This window comes from Somniosus microcephalus, chromosome 3 (assembly GCF_052327205.1).
Source record: "Somniosus microcephalus isolate GS21.2 chromosome 3, FLI_Smic_1.0, whole genome shotgun sequence".
Taxonomy (NCBI): Eukaryota; Metazoa; Chordata; class Chondrichthyes; order Squaliformes; family Somniosidae; genus Somniosus; species Somniosus microcephalus.
This window is the reverse complement of record NC_140989.1, coordinates 283,751,876-283,777,806: the sequence shown is the minus strand read 5'-3', so window position 1 is coordinate 283,777,806 and position 25,931 is coordinate 283,751,876. Positions and strand designations below refer to the sequence as shown.

At 55.2% G+C, this 25,931-nt stretch overlaps 2 protein-coding genes across 4 annotated transcripts in view; one reads left to right on the top strand and one right to left on the bottom strand.

Moving 5' to 3' along the window:
• Positions 1-6,594, top strand: part of LOC147122016 (proteasome subunit beta type-11-like) — a 47,364-nt gene extending 40,770 nt beyond the window's left edge. Inside the window, exon 2 of the mRNA XM_085977000.1 lies at positions 4,785-6,594. Coding sequence (XP_085833126.1) covers positions 4,785-5,441 — 657 coding nt within the window. The 3' untranslated portion in view covers positions 5,442-6,594. The remainder of the gene's footprint in view (positions 1-4,784) is intronic.
• usp1 (ubiquitin specific peptidase 1) overlaps positions 1-25,931 on the bottom strand; it is a 171,275-nt gene that overhangs the window by 115,510 nt on the left and 29,834 nt on the right. The window lies entirely within an intron of this gene.

Sequence of the window (25,931 nt, the reverse complement as noted above, 5' to 3'; positions counted from 1 at the left end):
TACGTTCTGGAGGGCAGGAAACTGTCTATTTCTGTTTTAAATTTATGTAATGATGTAGCTTCTACAGCTTTTTGGGGCAGCATATTCCATGGACCTACCACCCTCTGAGTGAAGTAGTTCCTCCTCCTCTCAGTTTTGAAAGAGCAGCCCCTTATTCTAAGACTATGCCCCCTAGTTCTAGTTTCACCCATCATCGGGAACATCTTCCCCGCATCCACCCGATCCAACCCCTTCACAATCTTATATGTTTCAATAAGATCGCCTCTCATTCTTCTGAACTCCAATGAGTAGAGTCCCAATCTACGTCAACCTCTCCTCATATGTCCATCCCCTCATCCCCGGGATTAACCGAGTGAACCTTCTTTGTACTGACTCGAGAGCAAGTATGTCCTTTCTTAAGTATGGACACCAAAACTGTATGCAGTATTCCAGGTGCGGTCTCACCAATACCTTGTACAACTGAAGCAATACCTCCCTATTTTTATATTCTATCCCCGTAGAAGGGGGAGGAAGAGAGGGGGAGGGAGCAGAGGGAAGGGGGAGCGAGGGAGAAGGAAGGGGAGGGAGCGAGGGAGAAGGAAGGGGAGGGAGGGAGAGGGGAGGGGGAAGAGATCAGACACTGACCATTCACTGCCTCTGAGGGACCTGGGCTCGAATCCCGGCTGGGAGGGTCAGAATTAACAACAACTTGCATTGATATAGCGCCTTTAATGTAGTAAAACGTCCCAAGGCGCTACACAAGAGCGTAAAACAAACAAAGTTTGACACCGAGCCACGTAAGGAGATATTGGGGCAGGTGACCAAATGCCTGGTCAAAGAGGTCGGTTTTAAGGAGCGTCTTAACGGAGGAGAGAGAGGCGGAGAGGTTTAGGGAGGGAATTCCAGAGCTCGGGGCCCCTGGCGGCTGAAGGCACGGCCGCCAATGGTGGAGCGACGGAAATCGAGGGGGATGCGCAAGAGGCCAGGATTGGAGGAGTGCAGAGATCTTGGAGGGTTGTGGGGGCTGGAGGAGGTTACAGCGGTAGGGAGGGGGGGCGAGGCCAAGGACGAGAATTTTAATATCGAGGTGTTCTCGGACCGGGAGCCAGTGTTAGGTCAACGAGGACAGCGGGGGTGATGGGTGAACGGGCCTCAGTGCGAGTTAGGACACGGGGCATCAGAGTTCTGGATGATCTCAAGTTTACGGGTCGCAGAAAGCGAGCATACAGGTACAGCAAGCAATAAGGAAGGCAAATGGCTTGTTGGCCTTTATTGCAAGGGGGTTGTAGTATAAGAGTAAGGAAGTCTTGCTCCAATTGTACATGGCCTTGGTGAGACCACACCTGGAGTACTGGGCACAGTTCTGGTCTCCTTATCTGAGGAAGGATATACTTGCCTTGGAGGCGGTGCAACGAAGGTTCACTAGATTGATTCCTGGGAGGAGAGGGCTGTCCTATGAGGAGAGATTGTGTAGATTGGGCCGATACTCTCTAAAGATTAGAAGAATGAGAGGTGATCTCATTGAAACATACAAGATTCTGAGGGGGATTGATGGGGTAGATGCTGAGAGGTTGTTTCCCCTGGCTGGAGAGTCTAGAACTAGGGGTCACAGTCTCAGGATAAAAGGGTCGGCCATTTAAGACTGAGATGAGGAGGAATTTCTTCACTCAGAGGGTTGTGAATCTTTGGAATTCTCCGCCCCAGAGGGCTGTGAATGCTGAGTCTTTGAGTATATTCAAGGCTGAGATCGATAGATTGTTGGACTCTAGGGGAATCGAGGGATATGGAGATCGGGCGGGAAACTGGAGTTGAGGTCAAAGATCATAGTTATACAGCACAGAATGAGGCCCATCGTGTCCGCGCCGGCCATCAAGCCCTGTCTATTCTAATCCCATTTTCCAGCACTTGGTCCGTAGCCTTGTATGCTATGGCGTTTCAAGTGCTCATCGAAATGCTTCTTGAATGTTGTGAGGGTTCCTGCCTCTACCACCCTTTCAGGCAGTGAGTTCCAGATTCCAACCACCCTCTGGGTGAAAAAGTTTTTCCTCAAATCCCCTCTAAACCTCCCGCCCCTTACCTTGAAACTATGCCCCCTGGTTATTGACCCATCTACTAAGGGGAAAAGTTCCTTTCTATCTACCCTATCTATGCCCCTCATAAGAAGTAGGAGTAGGAGTAGGCCATACGGCCCCTCGGGCCTGCTCCGCCATTCAATAGGATCATGGTTCATCCGAACCTAGACTCAAGTCCACTTCCCTGCCCTCTCCCCGTAACCCCTAATTCCCTTATCAGCTAGGAAACTGTATCTCCGTTTTAAATTTATTTAATGTTGCAGCTTCCACAGCTCTCTGGGGTAGCAAATTCCATAGATTTACTACCCTCTGAGTGAAGAAGTTTCTCCTCATCTCAGTTTTGAAAGGGCAGCCCCTTATTCTAAGATTATGCCCCCTAGTTCTAGTCTCACCCATCAGTGGAAACATCCTCCCCGCATCCACCCGATCAAGCCCCCTCACAATCTTATATGTTTCGATAAGATCGCCTCTCATTCTTCTGAACTCCAATGAGTAGAGGCCCAACCTACTCAACCTTTCCTCATACGTCAACCCCCTCATCTCTGGAATCAACCGAGTGAACCTTCTCTGAACCGCCTCGAGAGCAAGTATATCTTTTCTTAAATATGGAAACCAAAACTGCACGCAGTATTCCAGGTGTGGCCTCACCAATACCCTGTATAACTGCAGCAAGACTTCCCTGTTTTTATACTCCATCCCCCTTGCAATAAAAGCCAAGATTCCATTGGCCTTCCTGATCACCTGCTGCACCTGCATACTAACCTTCTGTGTTTCATTCACCAGGACCCCCAGATCCCTTTGTACTGTAGCACTTTGCAGTTTCTCTCCATTTAGATAATAACTTGCTCTTTGATTTTTTCTGCCAAAGTGCATAACCTCACACTTTCCAACATTATATTGCATCTGCCAAATCTCTGCCCACTCACTTAGCCTGTCTATGTCCTTTTGCAGGTTTTTTATGTCCTCCTCACTCACTACTTTCCCTCCCATCTTTGTATCGTCGGCAAACTTGGATATGTTGCACTCGGTCCCTTCCTCCAAATCGTTAATATAGATTGTAAAGAGTTGGGGTCCCAGCACTGACCCCTGCGGAACACCACTAGTTACTGATTGCCAGCCCGAGAACGAACCATTTATCCCAACTCTCTGTTTTCTGTTAGATAGCCAATCTTCCACCCATGCCAGTATATTACCCCCAATCCCGTGATTTTTTATCTTGATCAGTAATCTTTTGTGTGACACCTTGTCAAATGCCTTTTGGAAGTCCAAATACACTACATCCACTGGTTCCCCTTTATCCACCCTGTTTGTTACGTCCTCAAAGAATTCGAGCAAATTTGTCAAACATGACTTCCCCTTCATAAAACCATGCTGACTGTCCGATTAAATTATGCTTATCCAAATGTCCTGTTACTGCTTCCTTAATAATGGACTCCAACATTTTACCAACCACAGATGTTAGGCTAACTGGTCAATAGTTTCCAGCCTTTTGTCTACCTCCCTTTTTAAATAAGGGCGTTACATTAGCAGTTTTCCAATCTGCTGGGATCTTTCCTGAACCCAGGGAGTTTTGGAAAATTACCACCAATGCATCCACAATCCCTACCGCTACTTCGCTCAAGACCCTAGGATGTAAGCCATCGGGTCCAGGGGATTTATCCGCCTTAAGTCCCATTATCTTACCGAGTACCACATCCTCAGTGATTTTAATCGTGTTTAGCTCCTCCCCCCTATAGCCCCGTTTGTCCAGTGTTGGGATATTTTTAGTGTCCTCTACTGTAAAGACTGATACAAAATATTTGTTCAACGTTTTTGCCATCTCCATGTTCCCCACTACTAATTTCCCGGTCTCGTCGTCTAAGGGACCAACATTCACTTTAGCCACCCTTTTTCTTTTTATATAACTGTAGAAACTCTTGCTATCTGTTTTTATATTTTTTGCTAGTTTACTTTCATAATCTATCTTCCCTTTCTTAATTAATCTTTTAGTTATTCTTTGCTGGCTTTTAAATGCTTCCCAATCTTCGATCCTCCCACTAGATTTGGCTACTTTATATGCCCTTGTTTTCAGTCGGATACTATCCTTTATTACTTTACTTAGCCACGGATGGCTGTCTTTTCTTTTACGCCCCTTTTTCCTCAGTGGAATATATTTTTCTTAAGTTGTGAAATATATCCTTGAATGTACACCACTGCTCATGTACCGTCTTACACCTTAATCTATTTTCCCAGTCCACTTTAGTCAACTCTGCTCTCAAACCTTCATAGTCTCCTTTAAGCTTAGTATGCTGGTTTGAGATTCAACTCTCTCACCCTCCAACTGAATTTGGAATTCAACCATGTTATGATCACTCATTCCAAGGGGATCCTTTACTAGGACATTTTTTATTAATCCTGTCTCATTACACAGGACCAGATCTAAGATTGCCTGCCCCCTGGTTGGTTCAGTAACATACTGCTCAAGGAACCCATCCCTAATGCACTCTATGAACTCTTCCTCAAGGCTGCCCATAATTTGTACACCTCAATCAGGTCCCCCCTCCGCCTTCTCTGCTCTAAGGAAAACAACCCCAGCCTGCCCACTCTCTCTTCATAGCTGAAGCGCTCCAGCCCAGGTAACATCCTGGTGAATCTCCTCTGCACCCTCTCCAATGCAATCACACCCTTCCTATAGTGTGGCGACCAGAACTGCACACAGTAGTCCAGCTGTGGCCTAACTAGCGTTTTGTACAGCTCCATCATAACCTCCCTGCTCTTGTATTCTATGCCTCGGCTAATGAGATCAGCCATGATCTTATTGAATGGCGGAGCAGGCTCGAGGGGCCGAATGGCCTACTCCTGCTCCTATTCGAGGGGCCGGACAGTGTGGGGAGTCAGATACTGACGGTTCACTATCTCTGGGGAACCTGGGGTGATGCCCAGACCCAGACGGAGGCGCTTCTGTCAGAAAGGCGCTGCCTCCAGAGTCGAATAGCCTGCCGGCCGAGCCGGCGCGAAATACGAGCCTGGGTGGTGGAGTTGCGGGCGGGGTCGTGGTGTAGTGTTTCTCAACTCCTCTCTAACCCACCTGCCCCTTGTTTTTTTCTCTTCCCCTCTCCAGGCCTGTATTACGTAGACAGCGAGGGGAACCGGCTGTCGGGGGAGGTCTTCTCGGTGGGCTCAGGGTCCGTCTACGCCTACGGGGTGCTGGACCGCGGCTACCGGCACGACATGCCCCCGGAGGAGGCCTACGAGCTGGCCAAGCAGGCCATCTACCACGCCACCTACCGCGACGCCTACTCCGGCGGAATAGTCAGCCTCTACCACGTCAAGGAGAGCGGCTGGGTGCGCATCTGCCGCGAGGACGTCGTGGACCTTCACCGTGTGTACAAGGATGGGGGGCACGCCTAGCCTGGGAGCTGGGTGGCCCCACCCAGGGGTCTAGGTGGCCCCCGGGGGGGGGGGGGGGGGGGGGGCGGGGAGGGAAAGGAAAGGGGCTTCAGTCACGGGTGCGCGTCGGCAGAAGCAGTCGAGTTCCGCTCAATCCTCCGGGGTTGTTGCGGGATTGCCCAGCTCGGGGCTATTCGACCAGGGGAGGATGAGGGAAGGTCTCGGTCCGGTTCCCTCCCCCCCCCGCCCCGCAACTGCCGAGCTCGGACCTATTCGACCAGGGGAGAGTGAGGGAGGGTCTCGGTCATTTCCCCACCCACTGAGCTGGGAGCTATTCGACTGCTGGAGGATGAGCAAGGGTCTCTGTCCTCTTCCCCGAGCTCGGACCTATTCGACCAGGGGAGGGTGAGAGGTCTCGGTCCGGTTCTTCCCCCCCACAGCCCCCCCCCCCTGCCGAGCTCTGACCTATTCGATCAGGGGAGGGTGAGGGAGGGTCTCTGACGTTTCCCCACCCCCTGAGCTGGGAGCTATTCGACTGCCGGAGGGTGAGCGAGGGTCTGTGTCCTCTTACCCTGCGTCCCCGAGCTCGGACCTATTCGACCAGGGGAGGGTGAGGGCGTGTCTCTGACATTTCCCCACCCCCTGAGCTGGGAGCTATTCGACTGCCGGAGGGTGAGCGAAGGGTCTCTGTCCTCTTCCCCCCCCGAGCTCGGACCTATTTGACCGGGGGAGGGTCTCGGTCGTTTTCCCACCCTCTGAGCTGGGAGCTGTTCGACTGCCGGGGGACAAGGGGGGGTGTCTCGGTCCTCGCCCCCGAGCTCGGTGCTGTGGAGGAATGGGGGGGGGGGGGGAAATGTTTGTCGTCCGCGGCATCTCTGCTCGGAAGGAGTCGGGTGGGGCGGAGAAACAGCAACGAATTCTTGCTCCCCTCCTGTGGCTCGACTTACGATAACGTGTGGGGTGGGGGGGGGTGGTTTTGGGGGAAAAGAAGGGACTTGGGAGCGAAGATGGCACCTGATTGGGTTGACTGTATTTTTGGGGGTTGCGGCGGCCATTTTGTCCCAGGCGGCCATTTTACGATGGTTCCCTCGCGCCTTGTCCCATCATTAACTGAGACTCTGTAGTTTTGTTACCTCGTTTGGAATTACAATAAAGTTTGTTAGCTTTAACTGTGTGTGTGTGTGTCTCGGTTGAATTTCTTCATCTTGTACATCTGTGCCTCCCCCACAACAACTCTCATTTATATAGCACCTTTAAGGCGCTTCACGGGAGCGATTATCAGACAAACTTGGATACCGAGCCACATAAGGAGATATTAGGGCAGGCGACGAAAAGCTGGGTCAAAGAGGTCGGTTTTAAGGAGGAGAGAGGCGGAGAGGTTTAGGGAGGGAATTCCAGAGCTTAGGGCCCTGGCAGCTGAAGGCACGGCCGCCAATGGTGGAGCGATTAGAATCGGGGGGGGGTGGGGGGAGATGTGCAAGAGCCGGAATTGGAGGAATGCAGAGATCTCGGAGGGTTGTGGGGGCTGGAGGAGGTTACAGAGATAGGGAGGGGCAAGGGCCGTGGAGGGATTTGAAATACAATACCATATCCCCCGTGCTGCTAGACCAAGTTATGCCCCCTCGAGCCTGTTGCACAGGAACAAGAGGAATCTGTTAAGCTCCTCGAGCCTGTTACACAGGAACAGGAGGAGGCCATTTAGCCCCTCGATCCTGTTGCACAGGAACAGGAGGAGGCCGTTCAGCCCCTCGAGCCTGTTGCACAGGAACAGGAGGAGGCCGTTCAGCCCCTCGATCCTGTTACACAGGAACAGGAGGAGGCCGTTCAGCCCCTCGAGCCTGTTGCACAGGAACAGGAGGAGGCCGTTCAGCCCCTCGATCCTGTTGCACAGGAATAGGAGGAGGCCTTTCAGCCCCTCGATCCTGTTACACAGGAGGAGGCCATTCAGCCCCTTGAGCCCGTTACACGGGATCAGGAGGAGGCCATTCAGCCCCTCGATCCTGTTACACAGGAACAGGAGGCGGCCCATTCAGCCCCTCGAGCTTGTTACACAGGAACAGGAGGAGGCCGTTCAACCCCTCGAGCCTGTTACACAGGAACAGGAGGAGGCTGTTCAGCCCCTAGACTGCCCCAGCAGCGGGAAAAGTTTCTCTCTTATCTACCATGTCAATGGGGGAATCTAGGAAGAGGGCGGTGGAGGCCAGTTCATTAAATATATTCAAGAAGGAGTTAAATATATGTCTTAAGGCTAAAGGGATCAGGGGATATGGTGGTTAGCACTGTTGCCTCACAGCACCAGAGACCCAGGTTCGAATCCGGCCTCAGGCGACTGTCTGTGTGGAGTTTGCACATTCTCCCCGTGTTTGCGTGGGTTTCCTCCGGGTGCTCCGGTTTCCTCCCACAGTCCAAAGATGTGCGGGTTAGGTTGATTGGCTATGATAAATTGACCCTTAGTGTTAGGGGGATTAAATACGTGGGGTTACAGGGAGAGGGTGGGATATGTGTCGGTGCAGGCTCAATGGGCCGAATTGGCCTCTATCTGCACTGTGGGGTTTCTGTGATATGGGGAGAAGGCAGGGATAGGGTACTGAATTTGGATGATCAGCCATGATCTCATTTTCCGCCCCGGCAAATCAACAACAAGCCAACTGCTCAACCTCACAACACATCCAAGATGGTTTTGAGCAAGGGATGGTAACAGGTGCTGTTTTTGTAGCCCTGTCAGCAGCATACGATAGTGAACCATAGACGTCTCTTCTGCAAGATTCTAGAGATGACAAACGAGATTCACTTAACAGAGCTGTTAGAAAGCATGCTTCAGAATCGCCGGTTCTATGTTGAACTAGGTGGGAAGCGCAGCAGGTGGCGTATTCAGAAGAATGGTCTTCCTCAGGGAAGCGTGCTTGCACCGCTGCTGTACAACATCTACATGAATGACCAACCTATAGACGGTGTCACACGCCGTTTTATATATGCTGATGACTTATGTGTCACTGCCCAAAGCACTGATTTTAACACCGTGGAGAAAATGCTTTCTGAGGCCTTGGAGGGACTAAAATCCTACTATGAAGAAAACCACCTTCGCGCAAACCCGTCAAAGACGCAAGTTTGTGCATTCCACCTCAGAAACCGTGAAGCCAAACGCCAGCTGAAAGTAACCTGGTATGGAGCAACACTGATGCATTGCGAGCACCCTATCTACTATGGAGTCACCCTTGACCGATGCCTCACCTTCAAGAAACACATCGAGAAGACAAAGGCAAAAGTGAGCGCACGAAACAACATCCTGAATAAGCTCACTAACACAAGATGGAGAGCAAGCCCGAAAACATTGCGAACCAGTGCATTTGCTTTTTGCTATTCCACTGCCGAATATGCTTGCCCTGCATGGGAAAGGTCTACTCATGCCAAGAAGATGGATGCCGTTCTGAATGCAAGCTGCCGATTTATCACAGGTTGCTTAAAACCAACAAACACCAACAGCCTATATATCCTGGCGGGTATCGCTCCCCCTGATATAAGAACGGTAGCCAGCAAGAAAGAGCGACTCCGTCAAACATCAGATGAGAGGCACCCTCTGCATTGTCATACACCTACACCCAGCCGCCGAAAGTCAAGGAAGAGCTTCATGAACAGTGTTGTTCCATTACAATCAAGCTCATCTGAAGCCCACATCGCCTTGTGGAAAGACCGGCTCGCCAGTCTTGAACAACCCCCAGCGATGGAAATTTTACTTGATGAAAACCTTCCCCCAGGAGCTAATTGCAACTGGGCAACCTGGAAGTGCCTTAACAGACTTAGGACCGGTGTAGGTTGCTCAAAGGTGTCACTAAGCAAATGGGGATATTCAACCAGCTCGACAAACATAGAAGATAGGAGCAGGAGTAGGCCATTCGGCTCTTCGAGCCTGCTCCGCCATTCAATGAGATCATGGCTGATCATCCAAATTCAGTACCCTGTCCCTGCCTTCTCCCCATATCCCTTGATCCCTTTAGCCTTAAGAAATATATCTAACTCCTTCTTGAATATATTTAATGAACTGGCCTCCACGGCCCTCTGTGGTAGAGAATTCCACAGGTTCACCACTCTCTGGGTGAAGAAATTCCTCCTCATTTTAGTCCTAAATGGCTTACCCGTTATCCTTAGACTGTGACCCCTGGTTCTGGACTCCCCGGCCATCGGGAACATCCTTCCTGCATCTAGTCTGTCCAGGCCTGACAGAATTTTATAAGTTTCGATGAGATCCCCTCTCAATCTTCTAAACTCCAGTGAGTATAAGCCCAATCGACCCAATCTCTCCTCATACGTCATTCCTGCCATCCCAGGTATCAGTCTGGTGAATCTTCGCTGCACTCCCTCCATGGCAAGAACATCCTTCCTCAGATAAGGTGACCAAAACTGCACACAATACTTAAGGTGCGGTCAAGGGCAGCACGGTGGCATAGTGGTTAGCACTGTTGCCTCACAGCGCCAGGGACCCGGGTTCAAATCCGGCCTCGGGTGACTGTCTGTGTGGAGTTTGCAAATTCTCCCCGTGTTTGCGTGGGTTTTCTCCGGGTGCTCTGGTTTCCTCCCACAGTCGAAAAATGTGCGGGTTAGGTTGATTGGCCATGATAAAAATTGACCCTTAGTGTTAGGGGGGATTAAATACGTGGGGTTACGGGGATAGGGTGGGATATGTGTTGGTGTAGGGGTTACGGGGATAGGGCTTGGGTGGGATGGCTGTCGGTGTAGGGGCCGGGTGCTAGGGTTTGGATGATCAGCCATGATCTCGTTGAATGGCGGAGCAGGCTCGAAGGGCCGAATGGCCTACTCCTGCTCCTATCTTCTATGTTTCTATGTTTCACCAAGGCCCTGTACAACTGCAGCAAGACATCCTTGCTCCTGTACTCGAACCCTCTCGCTACGAAGGCCAACATACCATTTGCCTTCTTCACCGCCTGCTGCACCTGCATGCTTACCTTCAGCGACTGGTGCACAAGGAGCCATAGAGTTATACAGCACGGATAGAGGCCCTTCGGCCCATCGTGTCCGCGCCGGCCATCAAGCCCAGTCTGATCTAATCCCATATTCCAGCATTTGGTCCGTAGCCTTGTATGCTGTGGCATTTCAAGTGCTCATCCAAATGCTTCTTAAATGTTGTGAGGGTTCCTGCCTCCACAACCCTTTCAGGCAGTGAGTTCCAGACTCCAACCACCCTCTGGGTGAAAAAGTTCTTTCTCAAATCCCCTCTAAACCTCCCGCCCTTTACCTTGAATCTATGCCCCCTAGTTATTGACCCCTCTACTAAGGGAAAAAGCTCCTCAGCATCCATCCTATCTATGCCCCTCATAATTTTGTACACCTCAATCATGTCCCCCCTCAGCCTCCTCTGCTCCAAGGAAAACAAACCCAATCTGCCCAGTCTCTCTTCATAGCTGAAGCGCTCCAGCCCTGGTAACATCCTGGTGAACCTCCTCTGCACCCTCTCTAACGCGATCACATCCTTCCTGTAGTGTGGCGACCAGAACTGCACACAGTATTCCAGCTGTGGCCTAACCAGTGTTTTATACAGCTCCATCATAACCTCCTTGCTCTTATATTCAATGCCTCGGCTAATGAAGGCAAGTATCCCATATGCCTTTTTTACCACCTTATCCACCTGTTCCGCCGCCTTCAGGGATCTGTGTACTTGCACACCCAGATCCCTCTGACCCTCCGTCTTGCCTAGGGTCTTTCCATTCATTGTGTATTCCCTTGCCTTGTTAGACCCCCAAAGTGCATCACCTCGCACTTTTCCGGGTTGAATTCCATTTGCCACTGTTCCGCCCATCTGACCAACCCATCTATATCGTCCTGCAGACTGAGGCTACCCTCCTCGCTGTTTACCACCCTACCAATTTTTGTATCATCCGCGAACTTACTGATCATACCTTTTACATTCATATCCAAGTCATTAATGTAGACCACAAACAGCAAGGGACCCAGCACCGATCCCTGTGGTACCCCACTGGCCACAGGCTTCCAGTCACAAAAACAACCTTCGACCATCACCCTCTGCCTTCTGCCACTAAGCCAGTTTTGTATCCAATGTGCCAAGGCACCCTGGATTCCATGGGCTCTTACCTTCCTGACCAATCTCCTGTGCGGGACTTTATCGAAGGCCTTACTGAAATCCATGTATACCACATCCACTGCGTTACCCTCATCCACACACCTAGTCACCCCCTCAAAAAATTCAATCAAATTAGTCAGACATGATCTTCCCTTGACAAAGCCATGTTGACAATCCCTGATTAATCCTTGCCTCTCCAAGTGGAGACAAATTTTGTCCCTCAGAATTTTTTCCAATAATTTTCCTACCACTGATGTTAGGCTCACTGGCCTGTAGTTCCCCGGTTTTTCCCTACTACCCTTCTTGAATAATGGTACTACATTAGCGGTTCTCCAGTCCTCTGGCACATCCCCTGTGGCCAGAGAGGTCCTGAATATATGTGTTAGAGCCCCCGCAATCTCCTCCTTTGCCTCACACAGCAGCCTGGGATACATTTCATCCGGGCCTGGGGATTTATCCATTTTTAGGCCAGCTAAAACCGCCAATACCTCCTCCCTCTCGATGTTAATATGTTCGAGCATATCACAGTCCCCCCGCCCTATTTCTATGTCTACATCGTCCTTCTCCATAGTGAAAACAGATGCAAAAAATTCATTTAGAACCCCACCTACATCTTCCGGCTCCACACACAGATTGCCACTTTTGTCCCTAATGGGCCCTATTTTTTCCCTAGTTATCCTCTTACCCAGGTCTCGTTGCACTTCCCCTTCTAAGTTGTGAATGTGGAACTGAGGCACAGACTATGCAACATCTCCTGCAATGCCCATCGTTAGAGGAACCCTGCCACTGTTGCAGATCTTGCCGAATCCAACAACAAGGTGCAAAAATGTGTCCCGTTCTGGCTGGGCTATGTATAGACTGTCCGTGGACACGATAAGAAGATCTCATTGAATGGCGGAGCAGGCTCGAGGGGCCGAATGGCCTCCTCCTGCTCCGATCCTCGATGTTTCTATGTAGGGACATGGTATGTAGGCTATAATGAGGGTGATTGACAGCACACAAAACGCCCCCATCCAATCAGAGGAGAGGGATGGCATCCCTCAAGCCAATCAGCTGCGTCGGCCCGCCCCCGGTAGCGTTGATTGACAGGAGACCTGTCCAATCACATTGCTGCGCTGCCCAGTGTACCAGGGAGGGCGGGTCGCTCGCTTATGATGGACAGGCCGGCCGCCCAATCAGCGGGCAACCTACTCGTGAAAGACGCGCGGCCGTGGTATCCGCCCCATTTGATTGACACGCCCGCTGCGCCAATCAGCGCGGTGGGGCGGGACAGGCAGCCGCGATCGGCTGCCGTCTATTGGCTGTGGTGTTTGATTGACAGTCCCGTCCATGGCCAAGCGGCGCTACGAGGCGGGACAATCGGGTGCCTTCGATTGGCTGCGCCCTCTGATGGACGGGGCCCGGTGACCAATTAGCACTCGGGAGCGGGACAGCCAGCCGAGCTCTGATCATCTGATTGGCTGCCGGGTCCGATTGACAGCGCGGCCAGTCAATCGGAGCGCAGGGGGGAGGGACCGGCTCAGCCTGAAGCCGGTTGTGTACCGAAGGGGGCGGGAGGAAATGGGGAGGGATGAGCGGGAGCCAATCGAAAAGGAGGCAGGACTTGACGGGCAGGCGGCCCGACCAATCAGCGACCGAGCGGCGTTGAGCGACAGGCGGGACAGCCAATGGGAGGCTGGGATGAGGGAGGGGGGGACGGGTGTACACAGCGCTTCGCCGTCGTGCACACGGAGCTCGGAGGCGGTGGGTACACGGGAAAGGAAAATAAGGCTCGGGGGTTAATCACTGTTAATTATTATCACTGTAGATGAGGGGGTAAGGTTTTAAAAAATCAAAATGGTCTCTTGTTACCTGTATAAACTTGAGGGGAAAGTTGTAAAGTTTGTATATTGTGTGTGTGTGTGTGAAGCCGTGTACCTGACACCGCTAGGCCGCGGCTTCCAGAAGCTTCGGGAAGGTTCGGAGGGGGTGGGGGGAGGGGCCTCGCTTCCACATCCGGGCTCCGCAGGGAGAGCGTGTTGACGTGGAAGGAGGAGTGACGCAAGCACGGCCGAGGGATTAATGAGAGGGCGTGGCCAAGCGATAATTGAGGGAGGGGCCAAGGGGGAGAGAGAGGGGGGCCTAGGGATAATGGAGGGAGGGGCCAAGGGAGAGAGAGAGAGAGGGAGGGGCCGAGGGATAATGGAGGGAGGGGCCAAGGGGGGAGAGAGAGGGAGGGGCCTAGGGATAATGGAGGGAGGGGCCAAGGGAGAGAGAGAGGGGGGCCGAGGGATAATGGAGGGAGGGGCCAAGGGAGAGAGAGAGAGAGGGAGGGGCCGAGGGATAATGGAGGGAGGGGCCAAGGGGGGAGAGAGAGAGAGGGAGGGGCCTAGGGATAATGGAGGGAGGGGCCAAGGGAGAGAGAGAGAGAGAGAGGGAGGGGCCAAGGGGGGAGAGAGAGAGAGGGAGCGGCCTAGGGATAATGGAGGGAGGGGCCAAGGGGGGGAGAGAGAGAGAGAGGGAGGGGCCTAGGGATAATGGGGGGAGGGGCCAAGGGAGAGAGAGAGAGGGAGGGGCCTAGGGATAATGGAGGGAGGGGCCAAGGGAGAGAGAGAGGGGCCTAGGGATAATGGAGGGAGGGGCCAAGGGAGAGAGAGGGAGGGGCCAAGGGATAATGGAGGGAGGGGCCAAGGGAGAGAGAGAGAGAGAGGGAGGGGCCTAGGGATAATGGAGGGAGGGGCCAAGGGGGGGAGAGAGAGAGAGAGAGGGAGGGGCCAAGGGAGAGAGAGGGAGGGGCCTAGGGATAATGGAGGGAGGGGCCAAGGGAGAGAGAGAGAGAGGGAGGGGCCTAGGGATACTGGAGGGAGGGGCCAAGGGAGAGAGAGAGAGAGAGGGAGGGGCCAAGGGAGAGAGAGAGAGAGGGAGGGGCCTAGGGATAATGGAGGGAGGGGCCAAGGGAGAGAGAGAGAGAGAGGGAGGGGCCAAGGGATAATGGAGGGAGGGGCCAAGGGAGAGAGAGAGAGGGGGGGAGGGGCCTAGGGATAATGGAGGGAGGGGCCAAGGGAGAGAGAGAGAGAGAGAGAGGGAGGGGCCAAGGGAGAGAGAGGGAGGGGCCTAGGGATAATGGAGGCAGGGGCCAAGGGAGAGAGGGAGAGGGAGGGGCCTAGGGATAATGGGGGGAGGGGCCAAGGGAGAGAGAGAGGGGGCGGGGCCAAGGGATAATGGAGGGAGGGGCCAAGGGAGAGAGAGAGAGGGAGGGGCCAAGGGGGGGAGAGAGAGAGGGAGGGGCCTAGGGCTAATGGAGGGAGGGGCCAAGGGAGAGGGAGAGAGAGAGGGAGGGGCCTAGGGATAATGGAGGGAGGGGCCAAGGGGGGGAGAGAGAGAGAGGGAGGGGCCTAGGGATAATGGAGGGAGGGGCCAAGGGGGGGACAGAGAGAGAGAGGGAGGGGCCTAGGGATAATGGAGGGAGGGGCCAAGGGAGAGAGAGGGAGGGGCCTAGGGATAATGGAGGGAGGGGCCAAGGGAGAGAGAGAGGGAGGGGCCTAGGGGGAGAGAGAGGGAGGGGCCAAGCGATAATGGAGGGAGGGGCCAAATAAGAGCGAGGGAGGGGCCAAGGGAGAGAGAGGGAGGGGCCAAGGAAGAGAGAGGGAGGGGCCAAGGGAGAGAGAGGGAGGGGCCAAGGGAGAGAGGGAGGGGCCAAGGGGGAGAGAGAGGGGCCAAGGGAGAGAGAGAGGGAGGGGCCAAGGGATAGAGAGGGAGGGGCCGAGAGAGAGAGGGAGGGGCCAAGGGGGAGAGAGGGAGGGGCCAAGGGAGAGAGGGAGGGAAGGGCCAAGGGAGAGAGGGAGGGAAGGGCCAAGGGAGAGAGAGAGGGAAGGGCCAAGGGAGAGAGAGAGGGAGGGGTCAAGGGAGAGAGAGAGGGAGGGGCCAAGAGAGGGAGGGGCCAAGGGAGAGAGAGGGAGGGGCCAAGGGGGAGAGAGAGGGAGGGGCCAAGGGAGAGAGAGGGAGGGGCCAAGGGGGAGAGAGAGGGAGGGGCCAAGGGAGAGAGAGGGAGGGGCCAAGGGAGAGAGAGGGAGGGGCCAAGGGGGAGAGAGAGGGAGGGGCCAAGGGAGAGAGGGAGGGGCCAAGGGAGGGAGAGGGAGGGGCCAAGGGAGAGAGGGAGGGGCCAAGGGGGAGAGAGCGGGGCCAAGGGAGAGAGAGAGGGAGGGGCCAAGGGGGAGAGAGGGAGGGGCCAAGGGAGAGAGAGGGAGGGGCCAAGGGGGAGAGAGGGAGGGGCCAAGGGAGAGAGGGAGGGAAGGGCCGAGAGAGAGAGGGAGGGGCCTAGAGAGAGAGGGAGGGGCCAAGGGGGAGAGAGAGGGAGGGGCCAAGGGAGAGAGAGGGAGGGGCCAAGGGGGAGAGAGAGGGAGGGGCCAAGGGAGGGAGAGGGAGGGGCCAAGGGAGGGAGAGGGAGGGGCCGATGGAGAGGGAGGGGCCAAGGGAGAGAGAGGGAGGGGCCAAGGGAGGGAGAGGGAGGGGCCAAGGGAGAGAGAGAGGGAGGGGCCAAGGGAGAGAGAGAGGGAGGGGCCAAGGGAGAGAGAGGGAGAGGCCAAGGGAGAGAGAGGGAGTGGCCAAGGGAGAGAGAGGGAGGGGCCAAAGGAGAGAGGGAGGGGCCAAGGGGGAGAGAGAGGGAGGGGCCAAGGGAGGGAGGGGCCAAGGGAGAGAGAGAGGGGGAGGGGCCAAGGGAGAGAGGGAGGGGCCAAGGGAGAGAGAGAAAGGGAGGGGCCAAGGGGGAGAGAGGGAGGGGCCGAGGGAGGGAGGGGCCAAAGGAGAGGGAGGGGCCAAGGGGGAGAGGGAGGGAGGGGCCAAGGGAGAGAGAGAGGGAGGGGCCAAGGGGGAGAGAGGGAGAGGCCAAGGGAGAGAGAGAGAGGTAGGGGCCAAGGGAGGGAGAGGGAGGGGCCATGGGGGAGAGAGAGGGAGGGGCCAAGGGAGAGAGAGTGGGAGGGGCCAAGGGAGAGAGAGGGAGGGGTCAAGGGAGAGAGAGAGTGAGGGGCCAGGGGGGAGAGAGAGGGAGGGGCCAAGGGAGAGAGAGAGGGAGGGGCCAAGGGAGAGAGAGGGAGGGGCCAAGGGGGAGAGAGAGAGGGAGGGGCCAAGGGAGGGAGAGAGAGAGGGAGGGGCCAGGGGAGAGAGAGAGGGAGGGGCCAAGGGAGAGAGAGAGGGAGGGGCCAAGGGAGAAAGAGAGGGAGGGGCCAAGGGAGGGAGAGGGAGGGGCCAAGGGAGAGAGAGGGAGGGGCCAAGGGAGAGCGAGGGAGGGGCCAAGGGAGAGCGAGGGAGGGGCCAAGGGAGAGCGAGGGAGGGGCCAAGGGAGGGGCCAAGGGAGGGAGAGGGAGAGCGAGGGAGGGGCCAAGGGAGAGAGAGAGGGAGGGGCCAAGGGAGGGAGAGGGAGGGGCCAAGGGAGAGCGAGGGAGGGGCCAAGGGAGAGATAAATCTCGGCCCCAGGACGTCGGGGCGAACTTCCCCCCCCCCTGCTCTTCTTCGAAATAGCGCCCTACGGGATCTTTTACGTCCCACCCGAGAGAGCAGACGGGGTTGGGGGGGAGGCGGTGGGGGGGGGCCTGGGGTTTTGCCGTCTCACCTGAAAGACGGCACCTCCGACCGTGCAGCTCTTTGAAGTGTAGCCACTTTGTGTGTAATGTAGGAAGCGAGCCATTTAAACCATGGTTAAGACGCTCTTGGAAAAAAAACACGGTTCCTCTACAATGACCACACTGGCCGTCCTATCTGACCCCGCGATCAGCTCCCAACCCCCACCTTGGACCACACCTGGAGTATTGTGTGCAGTTTTGGTCGCCTTATCTGAGGAAGGATGTTCTTGCCATGCAGGGAGTGCAGCGAAGATTCAACAGACTGATACCTGGGATGGCAGGAATGACGTATGAGGAGAGATTGGGTCGATTGGGCTTGTACTCGCTGGAGTTTAGAAGAATGAGAGGGGATCTCATCGAAACTTATAAAATTCTAACAGGACTAGACAGACTAGATGCAGGAAGGATGTTCCCGATGGCAGGGGAGTCCAGAACCAGGGGTCACAGTCTAAGGATAAGGGGTAAGCCATTTAGGACAGAGATGAGGAGGAATTTCTTCACCCAGAGAGTGGTGAACCTGTGGAATTCTCTACCACAGAAGGCAGTAGAGGCCAATTCATTAAATATATTCAAGAAGGAGTTGGATATATTTCTTAAGGCTAAAGGGATCAAGGGATATGGGGAGAAGGCAGGGACAGGGTACTGAATTTGGACGATCAGCCATGATCTCATTGAATGGCGGGGCTGAATGGCCTCCTCCTCTGTTCCAATGTCTCATCACTGAGGTGATTTAAATGCGAGGATGGGGGAGAATTTTAAACTGCAGGCGTTGCTGGAGTGGGAGCCAGTGGGTGATGGGTGAATCAAGGGCAAAGTAGGGGTCTAAATGGGGTGGAGGAGCAGAGGGAACCTGGGGGTACAGGTACAGAAATCACTAAAAGCAGCGACGCTGGTTAATAAGGCCATTACAAAAAAGCAAATCAAGCACTGGGGTTCATTCCTAGAGGGATAGAATCGAAAAGCAGAGGGGTTATGTTAAACTTGTATAGAATCTTGGATAGACCACACTTGGAGCACTGTGCACAGTTCTGGTCTCCATATACCTTGGTTAGACCACACTTGGAGCACTGTGCACTGTTCTGGTCTCCATATACCTTGGTTAGACCACACTTGGAGCACTGTGCACAGTTCTGGTCTCCATATAACTTGGTTAGACCACACTTGGAGCACTGTGCACAGTTCTGGTCTCCATATACCTTGGTTAGACCACACTTGGAGCACTGTGCACTGTTCTGGTCTCCACATACCTTGGTTAGATCACACTTGGAGCACTGTGCACAGTTCTGGTCTCCTTGTACCTTGGTTAGACCACACTTGGAGCATTGTGCACAGTTGTGGTCTCCATATACCTTGGATAGACCACACATGGAGCACTGTGAACAGTTCTGGTCTCCTTGTACCTTGGATAGACCACACTTGGAGCACTGTGAACAGTTCTGGTCTCCATATATCTTCGTTAGACCACACTTGGAGCACTGTGCACGATTCTGCTCTCCATTTACCTTGATTAGACCACACTTGGAGCACTGTGCACAGTTCAGGTCTCCATATACCTCGGTTAGACCACACTTGGAGCACTGTGCACAGTTCTGGTCTCCATATACCTTGGTTAGACCACACTTGGAGCACTGTGCACAGTTCTGGTCTCCATATATCTTGGTTACACCCCACCTGGAGTAACTAAGCACAGTTCTGGCCTCGATGTACCTTGGATAGACCACACTTGGAGCACTGTGCACAGTTCTGGTCTCCATATACCTTGGATAGACCACACTTGGAGCACTGTGCACAGTTCTAGTCTCCATATACCTTGGTTAGACCACACTTGGAGCACTGTGCACAGTTCTGGTCTCCATATATCTTGGTTAGACCACACTTGGAGCACTGTGCACAGTTCTGGTCTCCATATATCTTGGTTAGACCACACTTGGAGCACTGTGCACAGTCCTGGTCTCCATATACCTTGGTTAGACCACACTTGGAGCACTGTGCACAGTTCTGGTCTCCATATACATTGGTTAGCCCACACTTGGAGCACTGTGCACAGTTCTGGTCTCCATATACCTCGGTTAGACCACACTTGGAGCACGGTGCACAGTTCTGGTCTCCATATACCTTGGTTAGACCACATTTGGAGCACGGTGCACAGTTCTGCTCTCCATATACCTTGGTTAGACCACACTTGGAGCACTGTGCACAGTTCTGGTCTCCATATACCTTGGTTAGACCACACTTGGGGCACTGTGCACAGTTCTGGTCTCCATATACCTTGGTTAGACCACACTTGGAGCACTGTGCACAGTTCTGGTCTCCACATACCTCGGTTAGACCACACTTGGAGCACGGTGCACAGTTCTGGTCTCCGTATACCTTGGTTAGACCACACTTGGAGCACTGTGCACAGTTCTGGTCTCCATATTATAAAAAGGATATAGAGGCACTGGAGAAGGTGCAGGAAAGATTCACAAGGCTAATACCAGAACTGAGAGGTTATAACTATCAGCAAAGATTGAACAGGCTGGGGCTGTTTCTCTGGAGAAGGGAAGGCTGAGGGGTGACCTGATAGAGGACTTTAAGATTATGAAAGGGTTCGATAGGGTAACCGTGGAGCGAGACCAGAACTAGGGGCCATTAATATAAGATAGTCACTAATAAATCCAATCGGGAATTCAGGAGAAACTTCTTTCCCCAGAGAGTGGTGAGAATGTGGAACTCGCTACCACAGGGAGTGGTCGAGGCGAAGAGCAGAGATGCATTTAAGGGAAACTGGATAAACACAGGAGGGGGAAAGGAATAGGAGGATGTGTTGATGGGGTGAGATGAAGAGGGGTGGGAGGAGGCTGGTGTTGATGGGGTGAGATGAAGAGGGGTGGGAGGAGGCTGGTGTTGATGGGGTGATGAAGAGGGTGGGAGGAGGCTGGTGTGGATGGGGTGAGATGAAGAGGGGTGGGAGGAGGATGGGGTGAGATGAAGAGGGGTGGGAGGAGGCTGGTGTTGATGGGGTGAGATGAAGAGGGGTGGGAGGAGGCTGATGTTGATGGGGTGATGAAGAGGGGTGGGAGGAGGCTGGTGTTGATGGGGTGAGATGAAGAGGGGGTGGGAGGAGGCTGGTGTGGATGGGGTGAGATGAAGAGGGGTGGGAGGAGGATGGGGTGAGATGAAGAGGGGTGGGAGGAGGCTGGTGTTGATGGGGTGAGATGAAGAGGGGTGGGAGGAGGCTGATGTTGATGGGGTGATGAAGAGGGGTGGGAGGAGGCTGGTGTTGATGGGGGGAGATGAAGAGGGGTGGGAGGAGGCTGGTGTTGATGGGGTGAGATGAAGAGGGGTGGGAGGAGGCTGGTGTTGATGGGGTGAGATGAAGAGGGGTGGGAGGAGGCTGGTGTTGATGGGGTGAGATGAAGAGGGGTGGGAGGAGGCTGGTGTTGATGGGGTGAGATGAAGAGGGGTGGGAGGAGGCTGGTGTTGATGGGGTGAGATGAAGAGGGGGTGGGAGGAGGCTGGTGTTGATGGGGTGAGATGAAGAGGGGTGGGAGGAGGCTGGTGTTGATGGGGTGAGATGAAGAGGGGTGGGAGGAGGCTGGTGTGGATGGGGTGAGATGAAGAGGGGTGGGAGGAGGCTGGTGTGGATGGGGTGAGATGAAGAGGGGTGGGAGGAGGCTGGCGTTGATGGGGTGAGATGAAGAGGGGTGGGAGGAGGATGTGTTGATGGGGTGATGAAGAGGGGTGGGAGGAGGCTGGTGTTGATGGGGTGAGATGAAGAGGGGTGGGAGGAGGCTGGTGTTGATGGGGTGATGAAGAGGGGTGGGAGGAGGATGTGTTGATGGGGTGAGATGAAGAGGGGGTGGGAGGAGGCTGGTGTTGATGGGGTGAGATGAAGAGGGGTGGGAGGAGGCTGGTGTTGATGGGGTGATGAAGAGCGGTGGGAGGAGGCTGGTGTTGATGGGGTGAGATGAAGAGGGGGTGGGAGGAGGCTGGTGTTGATGGGGTGAGATGAAGAGGGGTGGGAGGAGGCTGGTGTTGATGGGGTGAGATGAAGAGGGGGTGGGAGGAGGCTGGTGTTGATGGGGTGAGATGAAGAGGGGTGGGAGGAGGCTGGTGTTGATGGGGTGATGAAGAGGGGTGGGAGGAGGCTGGTGTTGATGGGGTGAGATGAAGAGGGGTGGGAGGAGGCTGGTGTTGATGGGGTGAGATGAAGAGGGGTGGGAGGAGGCTGGTGTTGATGGGGTGAGATGAAGAGGGGTGGGAGGAGGCTGGTGTTGATGGGGTGAGATGAAGAGGGGTGGGAGGAAGCTGGTGTTGATGGGGTGAGATGAAGAGGGGTGGGAGGAGGCTGGTGTTGATGGGTTGAGATGAAGAGGGGTGGGAGGAGGCTGGTGTTGATGGGGTGAGATGAAGAGGGGGTGGGAGGAGGCTGGTGTTGATGGGGTGATGAAGAGGGGTGGGAGGAGGCTGGTGTTGACGGGGTGAGATGAAGAGGGTGGGAGGAGGCTGGTGTTGATGGGGTGAGATGAAGAGGGGTGGGAGGAGGCTGGTGTTGATGGGGTGATGAAGAGGGGTGGGAGGAGGATGTGTTGATGGGGTGAGATGAAGAGGGGTGGGAGGAGGCTGGTGTTGATGGGGTGAGATGAAGAGGGGTGGGAGGAGGCTGGTGTTGATAGGGTGAGATGAAGAGGGGTGGGAGGAGGCTGGTGTTGATGGGGTGAGATGAAGAGGGGTGGGAGGAGGCTGGTGTTGATGGGGTGAGATGAAGAGGGGTGGGAGGAGGCTGGTGTTGATGGGGTGAGATGAAGAGGGGTGGGAGGAGGCTGGTGTTGATGGGGTGAGATGAAGAGGGGTGGGAGGAGGATGTGTTGATGGGGTGAGATGAAGAGGGGGTGGGAGGAGGCTGGTGTTGATGGGGTGAGATGAAGAGGGGTGGGAGGAGGCTGTTGTTGATGGGGTGAGATGAAGAGGGGTGGGAGGAGGCTGTTGTTGATGGGGTGAGATGAAGAGGGGTGGGAGGAGGCTGGTGTTGATGAAGTGATGAAGAGGGGTGGGAGGAGGCTGGTGTTGATGGGGTGAGATGAAGAGGGGTGGGAGGAGGCTGGTGTTGATGGGGTGAGATGAAGAGGGGTGGGAGGAGGCTGGTGTTGATGGGGTGAGATGAAGAGGCGTGGGAGGAGGCTGGTGTTGATGGGGTGAGATGAAGAGGGGTGGGAGGAGGCTGGTGTTGATGGGGTGAGATGAAGAGGGGTGGGAGGAGGCTGGTGTTGATGGGGTGAGATGAAGAGGGGTGGGAGGAGGCTGGTGTGGATGGGGTGAGATGAAGAGGGGTGGGAGGAGGCTGGTGTTGATGGTGAGATGAAGAGGGGTGGGAGGAGGCTGGTGTTGATGGGGTGAGATGAAGAGGGGTGGGAGGAGGCTGGTGTTGATGGGGTGAGATGAAGAGGGGGTGGGAGGAGGATGTGTTGATGGGGTGAGATGAAGAGGGGTGGGAGGAGGCTGGTGTTGATGGGGTGAGATGAAGAGGGGTGGGAGGAGGCTGGTGTTGATGGGGTGAGATGAAGAGGGGTGGGAGGAGGCTGGTGTTGATGGGGTGAGATGAAGAGGGGTGGGAGGAGGCTGGTGTTGATGGGGTGAGATGAAGAGGGGTGGGAGGAGGCTGGTGTTGATCGGGTGATGAAGAGGGGTGGGAGGAGGCTGGTGTTGATGGGGTGATGAAGAGCGGTGGGAGGAGGCTGGTGTTGATGGGGTGAGATGAAGAGGGGTGGGAGGAGGCTGGTGTTGACGGGGTGAGATGAAGAGGGGTGGGAGGAGGCTGGTGTTGATGGGGTGATGAAGAGGGGTGGGAGGAGGATGTGTTGATGGGGTGAGATGAAGAGGGGTGGGAGGAGGATGTGTTGATGGGGTGATGAAGAGGGGTGGGAGGAGGCTGGTGTTGATGGGGTGAGATGAAGAGGGGTGGGAGGAGGCTGGTGTTGATGGGGTGAGATGAAGAGGGGTGGGAGGAGGCTGGTGTTGATGGGGTGAGATGAAGAGGGGTGGGAGGAGGCTGGTGTTGATGGGGTGAGATGAAGAGGGGTGGGAGGAGGCTGGTGTTGATGGGGTGAGATGAAGAGGGGTGGGAGGAGGCTGGTGTTGATGGGGTGAGATGAAGAGGGGTGGGAGGAGGATGTGTTGATGGGGTGAGATGAAGAGGGGGTGGGAGGAGGCTGGTGTTGATGGGGTGAGATGAAGAGGGGTGGGAGGAGGCTGTTGTTGATGGGGTGAGATGAAGAGGCGTGGGAGGAGGCTGTTGTTGATGGGGTGAGATGAAGAGGGGTGGGAGGAGGCTGGTGTTGATGAAGTGATGAAGAGGGGTGGGAGGAGGCTGGTGTTGATGGGGTGAGATGAAGAGGGGTGGGAGGAGGCTGGTGTTGATGGGGTGAGATGAAGAGGGGTGGGAGGAGGCTGGTGTTGATGGGGTGAGATGAAGAGGCGTGGGAGGAGGCTGGTGTTGATGGGGTGAGATGAAGAGGGGTGGGAGGAGGCTGGTGTTGATGGGGTGAGATGAAGAGGGGTGGGAGGAGGCTGGTGTTGATGGGGTGAGATGAAGAGGGGTGGGAGGAGGCTGGTGTGGATGGGGTGAGATGAAGAGGGGTGGGAGGAGGCTGGTGTTGATGGTGAGATGAAGAGGGGTGGGAGGAGGCTGGTGTTGATGGGGTGAGATGAAGAGGGGTGGGAGGAGGCTGGTGTTGATGGGGTGAGATGAAGAGGGGGTGGGAGGAGGATGTGTTGATGGGGTGAGATGAAGAGGGGTGGGAGGAGGCTGGTGTTGATGGGGTGAGATGAAGAGGGGTGGGAGGAGGCTGGTGTTGATGGGGTGAGATGAAGAGGGGTGGGAGGAGGCTGGTGTTGATGGGGTGAGATGAAGAGGGGTGGGAGGAGGCTGGTGTTGATCGGGGTGATGAAGAGGGGTGGGAGGAGGCTGGTGTTGATGGGGTGATGAAGAGCGGTGGGAGGAGGCTGGTGTTGATGGGGTGAGATGAAGAGGGGTGGGAGGAGGCTGGTGTTGACGGGGTGAGATGAAGAGGGGTGGGAGGAGGCTGGTGTTGATGGGGTGAGATGAAGAGGGGTGGGAGGAGGCTGGTGTTGATGGGGTGATGAAGAGGGGTGGGAGGAGGCTGGTGTTGACGGGGTGAGATGAAGAGGGCGTGGGAGGAGGCTGGTGTTGATGGGGTGAGATGAAGAGGGGTGGGAGGAGGCTGGTGTTGATGGGGTGATGAAGAGGGGTGGGAGGAGGATGTGTTGATGGGGTGAGATGAAGAGGGGTGGGAGGAGGCTGGTGTTGATGGGGTGAGATGAAGAGGGGTGGGAGGAGGATGTGTTGATGGGGTGAGATGAAGAGGGGGTGGGAGGAGGCTGGTGTTGATGGGGTGAGATGAAGAGGGGTGGGAGGAGGCTGTTGTTGATGGGGTGAGATGAAGAGGGGTGGGAGGAGGCTGTTGTTGATGGGGGTGAGATGAAGAGGGGTGGGAGGAGGCTGGTGTTGATGGGGTGATGAAGAGGGGTGGGAGGAGGCTGCTGTTGATGGGGTGAGATGAAGAGGGGTGGGAGGAGGCTGGTGTTGATGGGGTGAGATGAAGAGGGGTGGGAGGAGGCTGGTGTTGATGGGGTGAGATGAAGAGGGGTGGGAGGAGGCTGGTGTTGATGGGGTGAGATGAAGAGGGGTGGGAGGAGGCTGGTGTTGATGGGGTGAGATGAAGAGGGGTGGGAGGAGGCTGGTGTTGATGGGGTGAGATGAAGAGGGGGTGGGAGGAGGCTGGTGTTGATGGGGTGAGATGAAGAGGGGTGGGAGGAGGCTGGTGTTGATGGGTGAGATGAAGAGGGGTGGGAGGAGGCTGGTGTTGATGGGGTGAGATGAAGAGGGGTGGGAGGAGGCTGGTGTTGATGGGGTGAGATGAAGAGGGGTGGGAGGAGGCTGGTGTTGATGGGGTGAGATGAAGAGGGGTGGGAGGAGGCTGGTGTTGATGGGGTGAGATGAAGAGGGGTGGGAGGAGGCTGGTGTTGATTGGGGTGAGATGAAGAGGGGTGGAGGAGGCTGGTGTTGATGGGGTGAGATGAAGAGGGGTGGGAGGAGGCTGGTGTTGATGGGGTGAGATGAAGAGCGGGTGGGAGGAGGCTGGTGTTGATGGGGTGAGATGAAGAGGGGTGGGAGGAGGCTGGTGTTGACTGGGGTGAGATGAAGAGGGGTGGGAGGAGGCTGGTGTTGATGGGGTGAGATGAAGAGGGGTGGGAGGAGGCTGGTGTTGATGGGGTGAGATGAAGAGGGGTGGGAGGAGGCTGGTGTTGAAGGGGTGAGATGAAGAGGGGTGGGAGGAGGCTGGTGGTTGATGGGGTGAGATGAAGAGGGGTGGGAGGAGGCTGGTGTTGATGGGGTGAGATGAAGAGGGGTGGGAGGAGCTGGTGTTGATGGGGTGAGATGAAGAGGGGTGGGAGGAGGCTGGTGTTGATCGGGGTGAGATGAAGAGGGGTGGGAGGAGGCTGGTGTTGATGGGGTGATGAAGAGGGTGGGAGGAGGCTGGTGTGATGAGAGGTGGTGTGATTGAAGAGGGGTGGGAGGAGGCTGTGGGGGTGATGAAGAGCGGTGGGAGGAGGCTGGTGTTGATGGGGTGAGATGAAGAGGGGTGGGAGGAGGCTGGTGTTGACGGGGTGAGATGAAGAGGGGTGGGGAGGAGGCTGGTGTTGATGGGGTGATGAAGAGGGGTGGGAGGAGGATGTGTTGATGGTGTGAGATGAAGAGGGGTGGGAGGAGGATGTGTTGATGGGGGTGATGAAGAGGGGTGGGAGGAGGCTGGTGTT